The sequence below is a fragment of the Takifugu rubripes genome, chromosome 7 (assembly GCF_901000725.2).
Source record: "Takifugu rubripes chromosome 7, fTakRub1.2, whole genome shotgun sequence".
Classification (NCBI taxonomy): domain Eukaryota; kingdom Metazoa; phylum Chordata; class Actinopteri; order Tetraodontiformes; family Tetraodontidae; genus Takifugu; species Takifugu rubripes.
The window spans coordinates 209,439-228,668 of record NC_042291.1 but is presented as its reverse complement, the minus strand read 5'-3'; the positions used below and the strand labels follow the sequence as shown (position 1 = coordinate 228,668).

Below are 19,230 nucleotides of genomic sequence, written 5' to 3'. Positions count from 1 at the left end.
AATTGTTTCTAGGCACTTTACAGAATCCCACCAGGGCCTAACCCCAGACAAGCAACAGTGGCAAGGAAAAACTCCCCTTTAACAGGAAGAAACCTTGAGCAGGACCAGGCTCATGTAGGGGGACCCTCCTGCTGATGGCTGGCTGGGTAAAGTTAGAGGAGAAGGGGGGAGGACAGGTAGAGGATAGAATAGGTAGGAGAGGAGAGGAGAGGAGAGGAGAGGAGAGGAGAGGAGAGGAGAGGAGAGGAGAGGAGAGGAGAGGAGAGTGGGTTGGCGGGGTTGGAGGTCAGTATGCAGCTCTGAAGGCGGCGATACCTGTAGATGAATAGGGGGGGGGGCAGAAAAACTACACAAGAAATAACATCATTAGTCTACTTGATGAGGAGAGGAGAGGAGAGGAGAGGAGAGGAGAGGAGAGGAGAGGAGAGGAGAGGAGAGGAGAGGAGAGGAGAGGAGAGGAGAGGAGAGGAACCATGACCCACTGGGGTGACAGAGGCCTGTCAGGTGATCATGTTTCTGGACCCCGGCAGCCTCGGCCTATAGCAGCATAGCCAAGATGTTAACCTAATGATTAGACGACCCCCTAAGTATGATAATTTGTCTGTCTATGATAGTAACTTGAACTACAGAATTAGTAACAATAAGCTTTTTCAAAGAGGTAGGTTTTAAGTCTGATCTTTAAAGTAGCGATGGAGTCAGCCTCCCATACCTGGACAGGGAGCTGGTTCCATAGCAGGGGGGCCTGGTAGCTAAATGCTCGGCCCCCCATTCTACTAGAAACTCTAGGAACCACAAGTAGACCAGCATTCTGAGAACGGAGCGGTCTATTGGGCTGATAAGGTATCACTAGCTCCTCCAGGTAGGATGGAGCTAGGCTTCTGAGGACCTTGTAGGTCAGAAGAAGGATTTTAAAAATTATTCTAAATTTAACGGGCAGCCAATGAAGAGACGCCATTACAGGAGTAATGTGATCTCTTTTGTCAATACCTGTCAGAACTCTAGCTGCAGCATTTTGGATCAGCTGGAGGCTTCTTAAAGAGTTGTTTGGACACCCTGATAATAAAGAATTACAATAGTCCAGCCTGGAAGTAACAAATGCATGGACTAACTTTTCAGCATCATGCCGCATCAGTAGTTTCCTGATCCTTGTGATGTTCCTCAGGTGAAAAAAAGAGACTTCTAGAGACTGTTTCATCAACACAACAGTTCCAGGGAAATCTCAGTGAACCTGTTTGCCGTGAGAACAATAACTCCTGCACCAGTTTGATGTAAGCCACAAATAATAGTACCACTAAATTATTTTAAGCGCTAAACAGAAACACTCAGGTATATCTGAACACACTTCATTGAATCAGCTCTCACACTATCATTACCTGCAGGAAACTACTGTACATATTGCACTTAAAATAAAATTGTTTTAGAAAGAAACATTGAATAAAATTACACTATAAATTCAGGAATGACAAGCAGAATTTGTTTTAATGGAAAAGATATTTAATGGTTTTTAAAGTTATGTCTTAAGTGAGTACATAGATTCAAAAGATGTCTCAACACAACAGTCAGATCTATTTTTATTAACCAGAATTGCTGTAAAAAAACAAACAAAACCAGATAAGCACTGGGTAGTGGAGCTTCTCAAGGGTGGCCATTGTGCTGCAGTGATAAAATTAAAAACAACTTTTCCAAAGTTTTACAACAACTTATGCATGTCAAAATCTGAAGATCTGAGAGACCATTTTAATAGACACACATAAATCAGTGACAAAATTGTGCATCTAGACATCTTTTCTTGTAATTTACTTGTAGAATTCATGCTCTTGCTCATCTTTTTTGATGACAGTCTTGTAAGCTTTTTCAAAGTCTTTTGCCAAGACAATGTATCTATTTTCACGTACTGCCAACATTCCAGCCTGGGGAAAAAAAACAACAGATAAAATCATTAACATGCATTAAAAATAGTTCTTTCCTTTCCTATTTCTCTATGTGAAGATAGCATAAAATCTACATTACACATTCATCTTACCTCCTGACAGATGGAATTAATGTCAGCTCCAGAGATCTTGTCTGGTCTAGCTACATCTGTGTATCAATTAAGGATGACTGACCATTTGAGAAACGCAGAAAGAGCTTCTTTCATAGCAATGTGAAAACACCCATCTACAAAGTAATGTCAATTAAAAAGTATATGGTAACAAAACAATAGGGTGTGAAACAATTAAATATTCAGCCCCTTTAAAGTGACAGAAGTCAGCAGCAGTGTCAGCCAAATTCCACTGGATGTGGATCCCTTGTGGCTCTGCTGATACGTCTTCATTCAATGTGTGTGCTTCCAACACTGTCACCAAATTAAAAAAAAAAAAACCAAAATAAAAAAACACCGCTTTTATTTATGCCCGATTCAGTGCAAGGTGCATGAATGTGGGATCGTGATCTTGTGAGATCCTCATTCCTGCTGTCTGGCAGGGCCACAGTGCGTCACAGACGGAGCTGGACGGTATTGATGGATGGTGGGGCACGGGGTGAAGCTCTTATGCAGCCAGAGGAATTCCACGGTCACAGTTAATGAAATGGAGATGACTTGACAGCAGTTGCAACAGTGACACTAAAAAGCATCAAGCACCTCAGAGAAAAAGAGAATCAAAAGCTATAAGTCAGGAGACGGCAACAAAAGACTAGATAAGATAACCCACCCACAGGGTGCATTTAAATCCATCAGTAAGAAAGGGAACAGAGTATGGTGCTACTTCTTAAGGTTGCTGACAGTAAGCTGTCCTCAACGCAGAGACTGGGCAAGAAGATGCAGATAAGGGAGGCCATGAAGACACCCACAACCACTGTTTCAGGGGCTCAGAAGGAAGAGACCATGCATACAACTGCTGCCTGGGTCCTTCAGTCAAAACTGCACAACATGGGGAAAATAAAAACACTAGTCTCCAGGGTGAAGCCATTGAGAATTTGTGGCTTAACTGTTCACACCCGATCCTAAATCAGCCTAAGAGTTCATAGATGAAAGGCTGTGATTCAAGCCAAAGGTACCTGAAAGGGGTTAATATTTACAGGACATCTTTTTACTTGATTACAACAATACAAACAACAATTCAAAACCTAGTCATTGAAACACAAGGATACAATCCTCCAAATCAACCTCCTCAGAGAGGTTCATTTTACTGGTGATGGTGGAGAAAATAAGACGTTTCTGTCTGCGGTCTGGCAGGGGGAATTCGATCTTTCTGTCCAAACGACCAGGACGTAGCAGTGCAGGGTCCAAAGTATCAGCTCTGTTCGTGGCCATGATCACCTGAAGAAAGTGTCAGGTGATTTATTTTAGGTGTGGTAGTAAACCATAATGATACTGTGATATGAAATGATTTATCGCACCACGTGTACCATCTACTTGTTATTCAGAGGATCAATAAGTACCTAGTGTTAATCAGAAGGAATCATCTTGAGTTAATACCAAATCAGCCACTGAAGCTATGATTTACAAAATAATCCATTTATTACTGAAGTTCTTTGAGCTCAAATGGATTTAGAATTACTGCATCACAAATCCACAAAAACCCTATATTGCAAAATAGGGCTAAAACAAAGCTGTAGGTATTAAATAAATACATAGCTACCCAGTTTAAACACCCATTGCATTGCAGTATTTGTTAGCCTTAACTTCAATTAGCAGTTGATTGCAGATGTAGACTGTAGATGTGTTATACAAATGCCAAAAGTGGTGCCATTCATGACACATGGAGTCAAAAGAAAGGAAAGTTCTTACAGAACCTGAAATATCTTACCTTGACATTAACATTTTGATCGAAACCATCCATTTGATTGAGCAGTTCAAGTAGGATTCTTTGCACCTCCCTATCAGCTGCCAAAAAAAGGCCACAATCATTTAACACAATAGTACTGTTTTATAAAGAAATAGAACTATACATTATTACAATAAGAATAACAATTTACATCAACATGTTAAGGTAAATAGAACAGAATATGTAAATGTTACTAGGTCACAGCACACCCCTGCTAAAATCTTTTTTTTTCTTTAAATGTTTCTGTGCAAATTATGGGTTACCTTAAAGGATAAAAAGTTCTGTAATCAATTATCTTGGTGTCACAAAAACTTGTTATTGTAACAGGGGTGTGTAGACTTTTCCATATAAACTGTAATTAATTATGTTGGTCTGATGTTTATACCTCCAGTCTGTGCATCGAAACGCTTAGTGGCGATGGCATCAATCTCATCAATAAATATAATTGCCGGTGCGTTTTCCTTCGCCAACCGAAAGACATCACGGACCATACGAGGACCTTCACCCAAATATTTCTGAACAAATTCAGAACCCACAACTCGGATGAAAGCCGCTGGGAAGACATGATGCAACATTAATACATACATACATACATACCTACATATATATACCTACACACACACACACACACACATATATATATACATATATATACACATATATATATATATACACACACACACACATATATATATATATACACACACACACACACACACACATATATATATATATATATATATAGGAAATTATAGAAGATAAATCCCAGCAATTCATTTAGCAACAGTATAAAAGCAAAAATGAAAGGGCAGAATATTTCATAGAATACACCTAAGTATATGATGGGATTCTGTGTGATGTCCATGACCAACCTGTGGTGTGATGAGCCACAGCTTTGGCCAGCATAGTTTTTCCACAACCTGGAGGTCCATACATAAGAACACCTCGGGGTGGATCAATGCCAATCTAGAGAAGAGAAAACATTAACAAAGAACAAAAGTCTACAATGTAGAAAAGATCTGCATATTTATAACATAATTTGCAACAGCTGTTTTCTTTATTTTAGACTGCAAAGCTCACGGAGGCTTGAGAATTTTAAAGATACACTGCCTAGCCCAAAAAAGTTGCCATCAAAAACAAGGTCACACACTCATGTTTCCTTGGACCACCTTTAGTTGTGATTATAGCACAGTTGCTGTGGCATTATCTTGATAAGCTTCTGCAACGTTGCAAGACATTCATCCAGTGTTGCATTCATATTTCACCAAGATCTTGTAGTGATGATGGGAAAGTCAGCCCACTGTGCAAAACCTTCTCACAGATTCTCAATGGGTTTATGCCGGCCAATCCATGTGAGCTAATGAACCAATTTCACAGTTTGAGAAAAAGAACCCTGGCTTTTTCATCTAGGAACATGCCTGTACTATCAGAGCAGACAAAATCCAATGACAGAATAATGTGGTCATTCAGTATATTCAGGTAGTCAGCTGACCTCATTCTTTGGACACATGATGTTGCTGAACCTAGACCTGACCAACCGCAGCAACACCACAGGATTGTAAAGTGGGCACAAAGTAGGACTTTGCTTTGGTCAGGCAGTGCATTTCTTAGCATCCATATGTCTCACCTGTTTGTAGAGCTCAAAGTGTGTAAGAGGTAGCTCTACAGCTTCTCTGACTTCCTGCTTCTGGATGTCCATACCACCAATGTCAGCATACATCACATCTGGTTTTTGATCTGAGAAAAAGGAAAAAACAAAGGTTGTTTTATATTTAGGGCCAAATACAGATATATGGAAATATGTTTAACCTGATCTCATTACATCTTCCAAAGCTAGAGGTAAATTACATTTACCGTAATTTCTGGACTACAGAGCGCACCTGATTAAAAGCCGCATAATCTAATTTTAGAAAGAAAATCAATTTTGTACTTATACAAGCCGCAACCCACGTAGTAATATGAAAAATTAGATCGAAAACATTCAGTACCGGTAGATGTTTTTATTACCGTAAGAGACGAGTCACTGATGAGTGACAGACAGGTAAGAAACAACAGCCACTCTTTTTACTTGTATGTTTATACAGAGACATTAAATCCAATTTTCATCACGTCAGGATTTTTTAACTCTTCTTTTAATTTAATCCGCTTAGCAACATAAATATATTGTACCAGTAAATGCTTTTTCCCCCCCCTAACGCTGTCTGTAATGTAGCTACCTTGAAATATACGTTTGTATCAGCTCCACACAAATTACATTGTTCATTGTTTGAGTAAAAAAGCATAAACAATCTAAAACTCCCTGATGGCCCACCTCTAAAATCTTCTATTTTCATCGCGGTGGCAATTACTTTTGCCTTCCGTCTGATTTGTACAGCGGAAACATTGCGGCCGCCTGCTCTCTGTGTGTTGACCCAGTCTTCCAGAACGTTTTCAAGCTCGGGCCACCTGCAATGTTTACGTCTAAAAGCTTTTTGTCGTCTTTTTGCTTTGGATCAGGTCTTCAGGTGGGCGTCTCCACCTTCTCGCCATTGATCCACCTTCTCACCACCGTAATGTTTGCCAAGATTATGCACGGCAGCTCGATTTCCTTCTTCAACCACCAGAGTGATCGCTTTTAACTTAAAAGCCGCATCATATGCTTTTCTTCTAGTATTTTCCATGTTGATGAGGGTTAGTAAAAATGACTGATTCACAATAGTTGTGATAGTGTGCCACAAAAAAAGAAAAAAGAAAACATAAATAAGCCGCACCGTAGAATAAGCCGTGTAGAAAAAAAGTAGCGGCTTATAGTCCGGAAATTACGGTAATGTAGTTATAGACACTTTTATTTGCAGGACAAAAAGAACTAATGGGGGAACATTTTTACCAAATTTACTAAAACTAGGCATTCCAACATGACGCATAACACAGCAGCCGCTGCCTGCTGTTACACATTTTTGAAAAGCTCTTTTTCTTCTTGTCACATCCAAATTGTTCCCTATTGGGCTGAGATTCCAGATTGAGTTACAAACAGTGCGGCAATTGTGATTTACCGTGGATACTTCTAAATTATGGAACAGTTTACCTGTTCCATAATTTAATTCCATAAATTGCCTGGAAAGACTGTCTATTAGTTTATAAAAAGGCTCTCCGTAAGGCTAGAACAGCTTATTTTTCTTTATTGGAGGAAAATAAGAGCAACCCCAGGTTTCTTTTCAGCACTGTGGCCAAATTAACTAAGAGTCAGTGTTTTAGATCCGCGTATCCCTTCTTCCCTTAGTGGTGAAGACTTCATGACCTTCTTCACTGATAAAGTTCTAGCTATCAGAGAGAAAGCTAACCAGGCCATCCCTACAACTGGACCATCACCAGATGTGCTGACTGTGGGAACATACAGGTTCTCCAACGAGCCCTTAAACTCCTTCACCCCTATGTATTTTTCTGAGGCGTCTTTGCTAATTCAGAAATCCAAGACGTGTCTTTTAGATCCCATCCCAACACACCTGTTGAAGGATGTTTTACCATTGACAGGCTGCTCTATCCTGGACCAGATCAATGGTTCTTTAGTGTCAGGTTATGTACCCCGGTCCTACAAGGTGGCAGTGATTAAGCCGTTGCTTAAAAAACCATGGATCCTGACGTATTAGCAAATTATAGGCCAATATCCAACCTTCCTTTTATCTCTAAAGTTCTTGAGAAGGTGGTGGTGACTCAGTTACTGGAGCACCTGCAGAGGAACAGCCTGTTTGAGATGTTTCAGTCAGGCTTTAGAGCTCATCACAGCACAGAAACGGCACTTCTTAAAGTTACCAATGATCTTCTCATAGCTTCAGATCATGGACTGGTCTCTATGCTGGTTCTGCTGGACCTCAGTGCTGCTTTTGATACAGTTGATCACAGCATCCTGTTACATAGACTGGAACATGTGATTGGGATTAAAGGGACAGCACTAGACTGGTTTAGGTCATATTTATCTGACAGATACCAGTTTGCTCATGTCAATGGTGTTCCCTCCTTATACAGTAGGGTTAGCCATGGAGTTCCTTAAGGTTCTGTACTTAGACCAATCCTCTTCACCTTGTACATGCTTCCCTTAGGGAACATTATTCGGCAGCATGGGATAAATTTTCATTGTTATGCTGATGACACCCAGCTTTATTTATCCATGAAACCAGAGGAGACAGAAGTTAGTGAAGCTTCAGGCCTGTCTTAAAGACATAAAGTCCTGGATGTCTTCAAATTTCCTCCTCCTTAACTCAGGAAAAACTGAGGTCATGGTGTTTGGTAGGAAAAACTGAGGTCATGGTGTTTGGTCCTGAACCTCTCAGGGATAGATTAGATCATATGATCACTCTAGATGGTATATCATTAACATCTAGTCTCTCTGTGAGGAATCTAGGAGTAACTTTTGATCAAAATCTCTCCTTCAACTCACACATTAAATTACTCTCTAGAAGTGCCTTTTTTCACCTGAGGAACATCACAAAGATCAGGAAGCTACTGACACGGCATGATGCTGAAAAGTTAATTCAGGCTTTTGTTACTTCCAAGCTGGACTATTGTAATTCTTTATTATTAGGGTGTCCAAACAACTCTTTAAGAAGCCTCCAGTTGATCCAAAATGCTGCAGCCAGAGTTCTGACAGGTATTGACAAAAGAGATCACATAACTCCTGTAATGGCGTCGCTTCATTGGCTGCCCGTTAAATTTAGAATTATTTTTAAAACCCTTCTTTTGACCTACAAGGTCCTCAGAGGCCTAGCTCCATCCTACCTGGAGGAGGTAGTGATACCTTATCAGCCGAATAGACCGCTCCGCTCTCAGAATGCTGGTCTACTTGTGGTTCCCAGAGTTTCTAGGAGTAGAATGGGGGGCCGAGCATTTAGCTACCAGGCCCCCCTGCTATGGAACCAGCTCCCTGTCCAGGTACGGGAGGCTGACTCCATCGCTACTTTTAAGATCAAACTTAAAACCTACCTCTTTGAAAAAGCTTATTGTTGTTAATTCTGTAGTTCCAGTTACTATCATAGACAGACAAATTATCATACTTAGGGGGTTGTCTAATCGTTAGGTCACATCTTAGCTACGCTGTTATAGGCCAAGGCTGCCGGGGTCCGGAAACATGATCACCTGACATACCTCTGTCACCCCACTGGGTCATGGTTTCCTCTCCTCTCCTTTCCTCCTCCTCATCAAGCAGACTAGTTATGATGATTTCTGTGTAGTTTTTCTGCGTCTCCCCTCTCTATTTATTTACAGGTATCGCCGCCTTCGGAGCTGCATGACGACCTCCACCCCCGCTGACCCATTGTATAGTGTATTTTTGCGTGTGTTTCTGTGCTCTGTGCTCTGTGCTCTCCTCTCCTCTCCTCTCCTCTCCTCTCCTCTCCTCTCCTCTCCTCTCCTCTCCTCTCCTCTCCTCTCCTCTCCTCTCTCTTTACCCAGCCAGCCATCAGCAGGAGGGTCCCCCTACATGAGCCTGGTCCTGCTCAAGGTTTCTTCCTGTTAAAGGGGAGTTTTTTCTTGCCACTGTTGCTTGTCTGGGGTTAGGCCCTGGGATTCTGGAAAGCGCCTTGAAACAATTTTGATTGTATAAGACGCTATATAAATAAAGATTGATTTGATTTGACCTCTGAAATAACATATGGTTTAGCTGAGTGCATACTAAATAAAAAATGTAAGTAAAATATGACATAATATTGATCCTTACATGTGGCATTTTAAACATGGCAACATGCATAGAGTACCGTATTTTCACGACCATAAGGCGCACCTAAAAGCCTAGAATTTTCTAAAAAATCGACGGTGCGCCTTTTAGCCCGGAGCGCCTTTTGTATGGATTACGGTAATCGCGGCTAACGTAGTCAGTGGGCGTGGCCGAAGTAACAGCAGTAAGAGCGATAAATAGGAGTTCCAGTCGGGTCCCAAACCATTTCTGTCTGTAAAGACCCCAAAATGGCTCCTTCCAAGAGACACGCTTACGACGCAGAGTTCAAACTGAAGGCTATCAGTCACGCGGTCGAACATGGAAATAGAGCAGCGGCAAGAGAATTCAACGTTAACGAGTCAATGGTGCGGAAGTGGAGGAAGCAACAGGACGACCTGCGCCAGGTAAAGAAAACTCAACGGAGCTTCCGGGGAAACAAAGCGAGATGGCCACAGTTGGAGGACAAACTCGAACAGTGGGTTGTTGAACAGAGAGCAGCAAGTAGAAGTGTCTCTACAGTCACTATTCGAATGAAGGCAACAGCGCTAGCAGACGAACTGAAGATAAGTGATTTTAGAGGCGGTCCTTCTTGGTGCTTTCGGTTTATGAAAAGACGTCACCTCTCCATCCGCACACGAACGAGTGTTTCGCAGCAACTGCCCGACGACTACCAAGAAAAGCTGGCCACTTTCCGCACATACTGCAGAAACAACATCGCTGGAAAAAAGATCCGACCAGAACACATCATCAACATGGACGAGGTTCCGCTCACCTTTGATATTCCTGTTAACCGCACTGTGGACAAAACGGGAGCACATACGGTAAATGTTCGCACCACAGGGAATGAGAAAGCATCCTTCACCGTAGTTCTCGCCTGCCAGGCTAATGGACAGAAACTTCCACCCATGGTTATTTTCAAAAGGAAGACTGTGCCAAAAGAAAACTTTCCAGCCGGCGTAACCATCAAAGCTAACTCAAAGGGATGGATGGATGAAGAAAAGATGAGTGAGTGGCTGAGAGAAATTTACGTCAAGAGACCGGGTGGCTTTTTTTCACACAGCTCCGTCCCTATTGATCTGCGACTCCATGCGCGCCCATATCACCGATGGTGTAAAAAAACAAGTTAAGCACACTAATTCAGTTCTTGCCGTCATTCCGGGTGGATTAACAAAGGAACTGCAGCCGCTAGACATTGGTGTCAACAGGGCATTCAAAGCTAGACTGAGAACTGCGTGGGAGCGGTGGATGACAGAAGGCGAACACACGTTCACCAAGACGGGGAGACAGCGCCGAGCGTCGTACGCCACTATCTGCCAGTGGATCGTAAACGCCTGGGCTGATATATCAGTCTCAACCGTGGTCCGAGCTTTCAGGAAGGCAGGGATTGTCACGGAAATCCCAGACAACACCAGCGACACCGACCCTGATGACGACTTTGGCGAGACGGAGCCGGCCATGTTGGACGCCGTATTAGCACAGCTGTTCAATTCGGACACCGAGGAAGAAGAATTCGAGGGATTCCTGGATGAGGAATGAACTGATAAAGTGAGCATTAAGTGTTGCTTTTGTGTGCGTGTTTACAACTGAACAAGGTTGGTCATACTGTGAATATGTACATTACCATTTGAACAACGTTGTTGCTATTGTTATTGTATTGCTATTGTTATATTGCTATTGCTATCGCTTTGCACTACCGGTACTTCGAGAGTTCGAGTTACCGTATATTGTTTGCACTAACGTTTGATTTACCCCAACGGTACTACCTCATAGAAATGTTGCACTAAATCGAAGATTTATTAAACTCCACACTGCCTGTTATAACTCGCTGTTATTAAACGAACTGTGTTACGCGAAAACACTATGTCACTCGGGAAAAATAATAAAACAGCTGTTTATTCATTTTGGGAGTGAATAGAGTTGTGAGAACGCCGGTTTGTATTCTATTAATAAAGTTTGACTGACTTATCTGGCTGTTTTATTGACATTCCTTTTAGCACAGCTCGAGCTAGTGAACGCGTCATGAAACCACAGGTGCTACGCAGTTTCTATGCTATGCGCCTTATAACACGGCGCGCCCTGTGTATGAAAATATTTCTAAAATAGGCTGTTAATTGAAGGTGCGCCCTATAATACGGCGCGCCTTATGGTTGTGAAAATACGGTAATGCTGAGTGTTTACCTGATGTCAGCATCATAATGCTGCTGTCAGCTTCAGGAGGGAGCACATCCACGAGGGCATTGCTGTGCTTATGCAAAGCAACTGAGGCATTGGGCTTCAACAGCTCTCTGTCAATGGTGCTCAGAATACGTACATAGTAGTTGGATCCTAGGAAGACAAATTTATTAAATAAAAAGACAAAACCACAACCGAGCAGATTACATATTCAAAGCAGCTTTGAACTAAATAACACAAATGCAGAAGCATCTGTTATCACATTTAAGTCGAATCATGCCTTGTTAACATCATGCAAATTAGGTCTGGTCTTGCAATTATTCAAACATGAATAGGGATAAGCCACGATGATGTTTACCATAATTGTCACAGGGATCTGTTATTAATAATAAATTAAATGTATACAAATTTTACATTAGGACATATTGAACTAAAACTAAACTAAACTAAACTAAAACTTTATGAGACTCAATCGATACAACAAAATAATAGTTAAGTTGGGTTTTAAATCAATTTAATTGCCCGTAATACCTGTTGTGGAGCCAACAATTGCTGTGTTCTGGTCAACGGCCTCCAGGAACTGGCCAATAACAAGGGGGATACTCTGAATCCTTTTAACCTCTTCCTGAGCATGGAGGAACTCCTTCTTTAGGTTCTTTTGTTCATCTTTAATGTACTCCTCCTGAACCTCCAGGAACTCTAATTCTTGTTGCAGCTTCTAAAAACCCAACAAGGGATGAAATATTCACAATGAATAAATGTGATATTTTCAGCAAAGAAAAAAATGTTTTTCCCCACTCACAATATCTTCTTGACATACTATCCAGACAAAAAGGGTTTCTTTTCTAGTGTCTGAGAACTATTGTGCGATTGGTAAGAATTTTGCAGTGGACCTGGTTATTAAAGAGAAAAGAACCTCTGAGAAAAGAGGTAGGCTGAACATAGTACAAGTGAGGAGCATGTGGATGAATGTTCTCAGCCATTCCGATTAAAAAAAAAATCTTACTTTAAACAATTCAACAGTTCAATTGCCTTAAGCAAAAATGAGAAGCAGGTGTTAGTGTTCAATATACAGCTTGGGGCAGGTGTTCGGCACTCAATTTCTAGGGAAGTTTGACCTGGCCAATACGAACTTTGTCCTTGTGACTTCATGAAAATCAAAAAAAAGGTGCGTTTTAGGTTTGTAGTAGATCAGTGCGGGTGAGTTATGGGCTATATTAATTTGGTAAACTCTTAAACAATAATGACAGAATAAAGATTGTGTAAGATGGGTTGAACTAACCTCATAACAATTAACAGAGTCCACATATTAGTAAATTCCTTTAACTGGGCAGATAAAAAGTCAATAGTCTTTGTGGGAATTTTTATGTTACTCAAAATAAAATATTATAAGTCTTCTTGAGCAATTTTTAGTAACATAATTGTAGATTAAGGCATCAGACCTTGTATCTGCTGTAAAGGTCTTCAACATCTTCAGGCTCTGGAGCAAGGAAGGCCAGACCGGCATGAGGTTTGCATGTAATTATAGCTGGCATGTCGTCCTTTAATATTTAATAGAACACAAAGACATCAATAAAATGTATGTATTTAACAATACAAAATACAAGTATTATTTTGTATGCTGTATGGAACAACACGGAACATTAGCTCCCCAATCAGCTTAACACACGATGACTTTTGCCTTAACGACGAAAATAAATTATAAGAACAGTTAATTGTTAACACCGTTGCAAAAACTCAGTAACATAAATATTGATTAAAAACTAAAACAAAAACAAAAAAACAGTGGCGTTCTACAATGCTAACCGTAGCAGCTAACTTGCATGACATAGCATTGAATCGAGAATGAATAAGCAGGTTTAGCTAAGGTGAAGCAGAGCGAACCTACGAAGAAATTGTAAATATAACGACCAACATTGACAGGAAACGGCGCTCTACATGTAGTTACAGAAAGCTATACATGAAATCAAATGTTCTTAACGTACATTAGGATACAATGCCAGATAGCCTTACCGGACTCTTTTCAACAGCCAGAATATCCTCCATGTTGAAATGTCTACAAATGACGTAACAACGTTTGGCGTATGTAAATGGTTTTATGGGTAATGTAGTTCATTCATTTCTTGATTTTTATTTTTCTTTATATTTCTTTATTTATTTTACGGTCCTTGTGTCATTTTTAATAATATATTTAAGTGAGTCCGATCCGTGTAGGAATTAGAATTCAAATTGCGTTATTTTATTCATATCATGCAACACAATTTGGCGAACCAAACTGTGTTGTTCCTTTTTCCTACTTGAACAAGGAAATTGAACAAGAAAGTGGAGTGCTGGAGGTGGTTTTGCTACAGCAGTCAATTATGGTCACACGTTGAGAGACCTAGACAAGGGTCATTGTTTGACCATGAAATATACGTATACTGCCAACCAATGTTCCATCTAAACTGCGCGCTTGCGCAATCGCGCACTGCTTGCACATACTCAGCGCACAAGAAAAACTATGCAGCGCACAAAATAAAATTCAACAGAAACGTATCAATTAATATCTAATTTTAGAACCGATATGATCCAGTAATATTGTTTTCTGTACCATTTCGCAACGTAACTCAATGAGCGACAGGTGTCCGGCCAATAATCCGATACAGTTCACTTATGCTACGCAGCCAATCAGCATTGACAGTGTTTGCGTATGTGCCCTGCCTTTACTCGCCGTGCACGTTAGCTAGCTAACAACAGTGCAGCGGAGTTAAGAGACGCAAATGCTAATCCCTTATCATGGCGAAACGAACGGGCAGAGACACATCCACTCATCAAGTCAAAGTAAAAAAGAAATGCGGTTCTTTTAAGATGGAATGGCTGTCGGAGTATGTGCAAATAGAAGAACAAGCAGTGAAACTGAGTGACTCTTCATATGGTTAAAGCATGACTCTCACATATAACATAGTACACATCTCATGAACAACAAGATTTTTGTCTATTTTGGTTTTGAACAAGCGTGACACTGGTGTGTGGCCACAGCGTACCCATCTGATGTTGCTCACAGTGGTCCTCAGTGTGCTCAGGGAACTTGTGTGTCTGCTCAGACACACGAATAATTAGAGGGAACATTGCTGCCAACCAATGCAAAATATAAGTATGCAATTTGTTTCATTAAAAGACAAGAGAATTACATGAGACCTGATACCTTTGCAAGCCAGTTAAACCATAATAATCTGAATAGGCCTTAATAATCCCTTTAACAGGAAGAAACCTTTTTTTGTGTTTAGTGTTTTATTCCTAAAAAAAAAAGAGTATTTCTGAAGAGTAATTTCATGATAGTCAGAGTTCTGGACAGGAAATTAGATTTTAAGCATCGTCAAGGCTCTAACCAGTCTGAAGAGGAGCCGCCTCAGACATTCATCCAGGTTTATAAAATGCTGGTGAGATAGATTATATGAAATAAATTAACTTTTCTTGGGGGCTCCCCAATTTTATCCAGGCTATATGCGAGATCACCTTAAATGTTTTGAAGGGAAACGTCACCTTATCAACCGCTCAATACAGAAAATTAGAAGCTTGAAAGGAAAATCATTGTTACTGCCTGCTCTTCTGCTCTCATGCCGAGGTGGAAAATTCCACTCACTATGCCATGCCCCCTCTTCCACACCCATCTGATTTGTCTTTGCCATTTTCACCTGTTGCTCCTTCCTAGGCTGTATATAAGACATGGCATTGCATTCCTGCTTTGCCAGATTGTTATTGCTCAATCCCTGACTCTCCAGCACTTTCTTCATTTGGATTTACTGGTTTTGACCCTGCCTGCCTTGGACTTAGAATCAATCTCCAAGTGTTGGATTGCAATACCTCTCGTGTGTCACTGCTAATCCGCGTGTTCTTTGAATGAAGACTTCAAGAAGAAAAATGCCAATTTCAAAATGTATTTAGCAATAGAACCAATTCAAGATACAAATATTACAGAGCTCTGGGCCAGTTCATAACCCTACAATAACAAAATCAATTGCCAGGGCATGAAGTCTGACAACCTTGACCCAATCTTTTATAGAAACACAAATGTAAATTATTGATGCTAATTCAGTCCAATCCAGTCCTTCTTCTTGGATGACCTCGTCTTCTTCTTCCAGTCCCATTGGATGCTGACACAGTCCTTGTTCTCCGGTGTTTCCCAAATGGCCAGTTCAAAGTTCACCTTATTGCAGAGGAACTTATCAACACCAGTAAACTATGCTGTCACGTTTTATGATGGGGGTTCAACACTTTCCGTCTGAGTGTCTCCTGCTAATTACAACTACGTAAACAACAATTGTGTCAAGGAAGAGTCAACTGACCTTTATTACACTTACTAAAGATTCGACCATTCCTAACTTCTAAAGTACACCTAAGAGAAAACAGAAGCATATGGTACAACACATGATAACAAGATAAACACAAATTCTCTTCACAAGATAGAAACATAACAGGAGTATACAATGATCATGACTATGTTGGGCAGGGGTTGTTTGAAACTCATCTCCAATCTGGAAACTGGAGACAGAGCGGTTCAATATCCTCTTTGGGGTAAAGACAAACAGTGATGCCTATGCTCAGAGGTAGATCTTTCAGATGTCTTCCTGTGGTGATGAACATGTAAAACTCTTTGACACAAATTCTCTTTAAACTGAGGCTGGAGAACTGTGGACAGCACTTGTCTGCCATTATGATGTAGAGCTCACAGCTCTGGTGGAAGTTGAAAAGTACCAGGTTCTGCCACCCTGTGAAGGTTTCATGATTCACCACACTCAAAACAATGAATTTTGCCATTGTTCCCAAAAAGAGATTTTTGTCCTTAGCAAAGCCACATCGTGTTCCAATCACCCTCCTCCAGAAGCAGAAATGTCAGGCTGGTACTCTACCTGGAGGCACAGACTGGTTTTGATCCCATCTCAGGATCTGGCATAATGACTACATGGGGCTGAAAAGAAAAGAGATGCTAAAATGCATGTTGCAGGCCTGGGCAGACAGCTACCATCACCAAGGCCTTACCACTACATGGGTGGGCCTTGAGAAAAGCAAATGTTATTGGATTAAATATTAATACCTGTCCATGGCATAGCCAAGAGAACAGACCATCAAAGCGACTCGAAGGAGCAGCATGGAACTATATCCCACCCCCTATATGAACTGCAATTGACACCAAACCACCTGGATTGAGGCCTTCGCTCAGGGAAATTGTGGAATCGTAAAGGGGGATGGAAAACTAGAGTAAGGAATACTATGAAACTTACAAATTATTTACCATGCGGCATAAAATGATGTGGAAGAGAAGTGGATTTAGATAGTTTCCCATTTGTGTACGAACCCCTAAAGGAGATCCCTTTGTATTAGGCCTGTGTACAATCAATCAATCTTTATTTATATAGCGTCTTATACAATCAAAATTGTTTCAAGGCGCTTTCCAGAATCCCAGGGCCTGACCCCAGACAAGCAACAGTGGCAAGGAAAAACTCCCCTTTAACAGGAAGAAACCTTGAGCAGGACCAGGCTCATGTAGGGGGACCCTCCTGCTGATGGCCAGCTGGGTAAAGAGAGAGGAGAAGGGGGAGGACAGGTAGAGGATAGGTAGGAGAGGAGAGGAGAGGGGTAGAGGAGAGGAGAAGTAGAGTGAAGGGGAGGTAGAGGAGAGGAGAAGGCGAAGGAGGAGGAGAGGAAAAGGAGAGGGAGAGGAGAGGGAGAGGAGAGGCACAGAGCACAGAAACACACACAAAAAATATGATATACAATCACTTCAGCGGGGCTGGAGGTCATTATGCAGCTCCGAGGGCGGCGATACCTGTAAATAAATAGAAGGGGGGGGGGGGAAGCAGAAAAACTACACAAGAATCAGCATAACTAGTCTGCTTGATGAGGAGAGGAAAGGAGAGGAGAGGAGAGGAAACCATGACCCAGTGGAGTGACAGAGGCCTTTCAGGTGATCATGTTTCCGGACCCCGGCAGCCTTGGCCTATAACAGCATAACTAAGATGTGAACTAACGATTAGACGACCCCCTAAGTGTGATAATTTGTCTGTCTATGACAGTAACTGGAACTACTGCATTAGTAACAATAAGCTTTTTCAAAGAGGTAGGTTTTGAGTCTGATCTTAAAAGTAGCGATGGAGTCAGCCTCCCGTACCTGGACAGGGAGCTGGTTGCATAGCAGGGGGGCCTGGTAGCTAAATGCCCGGCCCCCCATTCTACTCCTGGAAACTCTGGGAACCACAAGTAGACCAGCATTCTGAGAGCGGAGCGGTCTATTGGGCTGATAAGGTATCACTAGCTCCTCCAGGTAGGATGGAGCTAGGCCTCTGAGGACCTTGTAGGTCAAAAGAAGGGTTTTAAAAATTATTCTAAATTTAACGGGCAGCCAATGAAGCAACGCCAGTACAGGAGTTATGTGATCTTTTGTCAATACCTGTCAGAACTCTGGCTGCAGCATTTTGGATCAACTGGAGGCTTCTTAAAGAGGAGTTTGGACACCCTGATAATAAAGAGTTACAGTAGTCCAGCCTGGAAGTAACAAATGCATGGACTAACTTTTCAGCATTATGCCGCGTCAGCAGTTTCCTAATCTTTGTGATGTTCCTCAGGTGAAAAGCCCTCTATCTACAACAAAGTAGATAGAGGGCTGGCTATGAATGGTTTGGGCCTAATAGAATCTATGACAAACCTGCCACTCACCAGAACAACATGGATGCAATGTAGAACTGATGAGAATGCCTATGATTACTGTTGGCATGAAAAAGCCAGTGTTCTGCTCCAGAATGGAGTGGCCAAAATGATATAGAAGACTGTCAAGATTAAAACACCTGTGGTTAATGAGGGGGTCATCATCTATGCCTTGTTGTAAATTGGGGTACCACAATGCAGTTTATGATTTTAAAAGGCATGTCAAAGAAAAAATCAGCAGAGCCCCTCCTTGGGAGGAAGGATAAGACTCAAGATACATAAAGTAACTGTTTTGGTCGGGTTGTTTTCTGTTTGTGGGCAGGTTTTTGTTTCACTGATTGCTGTATTTTCTGGCATGCTTCAATGAAAGCTAAACCTTTAGCAGATGAAAAATCAAGAAGCCTCCTTAGGCTGGTATCTCCTGTTCACCAGGGTCAGAGCATTCTGTCAGCCCTGGAAAAATCATTAATCCTAAGCACTAGAACATCATTACGGTCTATTAATCGGTTCCTCCCCACCCCCCCAACTAGTCTCCTTGACTGGATTTCAGTTTGCACATATCCTGGGCACACCCTTCCTGCCCTGCCAACTCCCTACTTCCGGTCTGCATTTTGGGATCCAAACAAAAACTAAACTTATCAGCCTCTATTTGCCTTCCTTGCTAGGGAACATGTACATTGTCCAAGCTAACTGTTGCCTCCCTGCAGAAAGACACCTTAGGTCAATGAAGAATGAGTCATAATGGCAGTGATGTGCCTCCGAAGGTCTTCCTCACTAAGGAAGCCTACTGAAGTGCAGTAAAGGATTGTGCTAGATCCGTCATCTATGGAGAGCCCTTGGAAGCTGCTGGTGTGACCGCTGTCATTGCCACAGCTTTAGATTTTA

The 19,230-nt window shown here is 41.6% G+C and overlaps 1 protein-coding gene across 2 annotated transcripts; it reads right to left on the bottom strand.

Moving 5' to 3' along the window:
- Window positions 1-1,472: 1,472 nt before the first annotated feature.
- psmc4 (proteasome 26S subunit, ATPase 4) lies at window positions 1,473-13,828 on the bottom strand. 2 transcript variants are annotated; one of them, XM_003977097.3, is made up of 11 exons: window positions 13,678-13,828; window positions 13,107-13,205; window positions 12,196-12,382; window positions 11,671-11,817; window positions 5,434-5,543; window positions 4,679-4,772; window positions 4,192-4,359; window positions 3,789-3,865; window positions 3,130-3,298; window positions 2,024-2,079; window positions 1,473-1,910 (listed from the first exon to the last, which is right to left on the bottom strand). In XM_003977097.3, the coding sequence occupies exons 1-11, from the start codon at window positions 13,708-13,710 to the stop codon at window positions 1,797-1,799; spliced, it is 1,254 nt and encodes a 417-aa protein (XP_003977146.1). In that variant the 5' UTR covers window positions 13,711-13,828; the 3' UTR covers window positions 1,473-1,796. The 2 variants fall into 2 exon arrangements, with proteins under 2 accessions (XP_003977146.1, XP_011616501.1); XM_011618199.2 differs by having other exon boundaries at window positions 13,650-13,715.
- Between the last annotated feature and the right edge of the window lie 5,402 nt (window positions 13,829-19,230).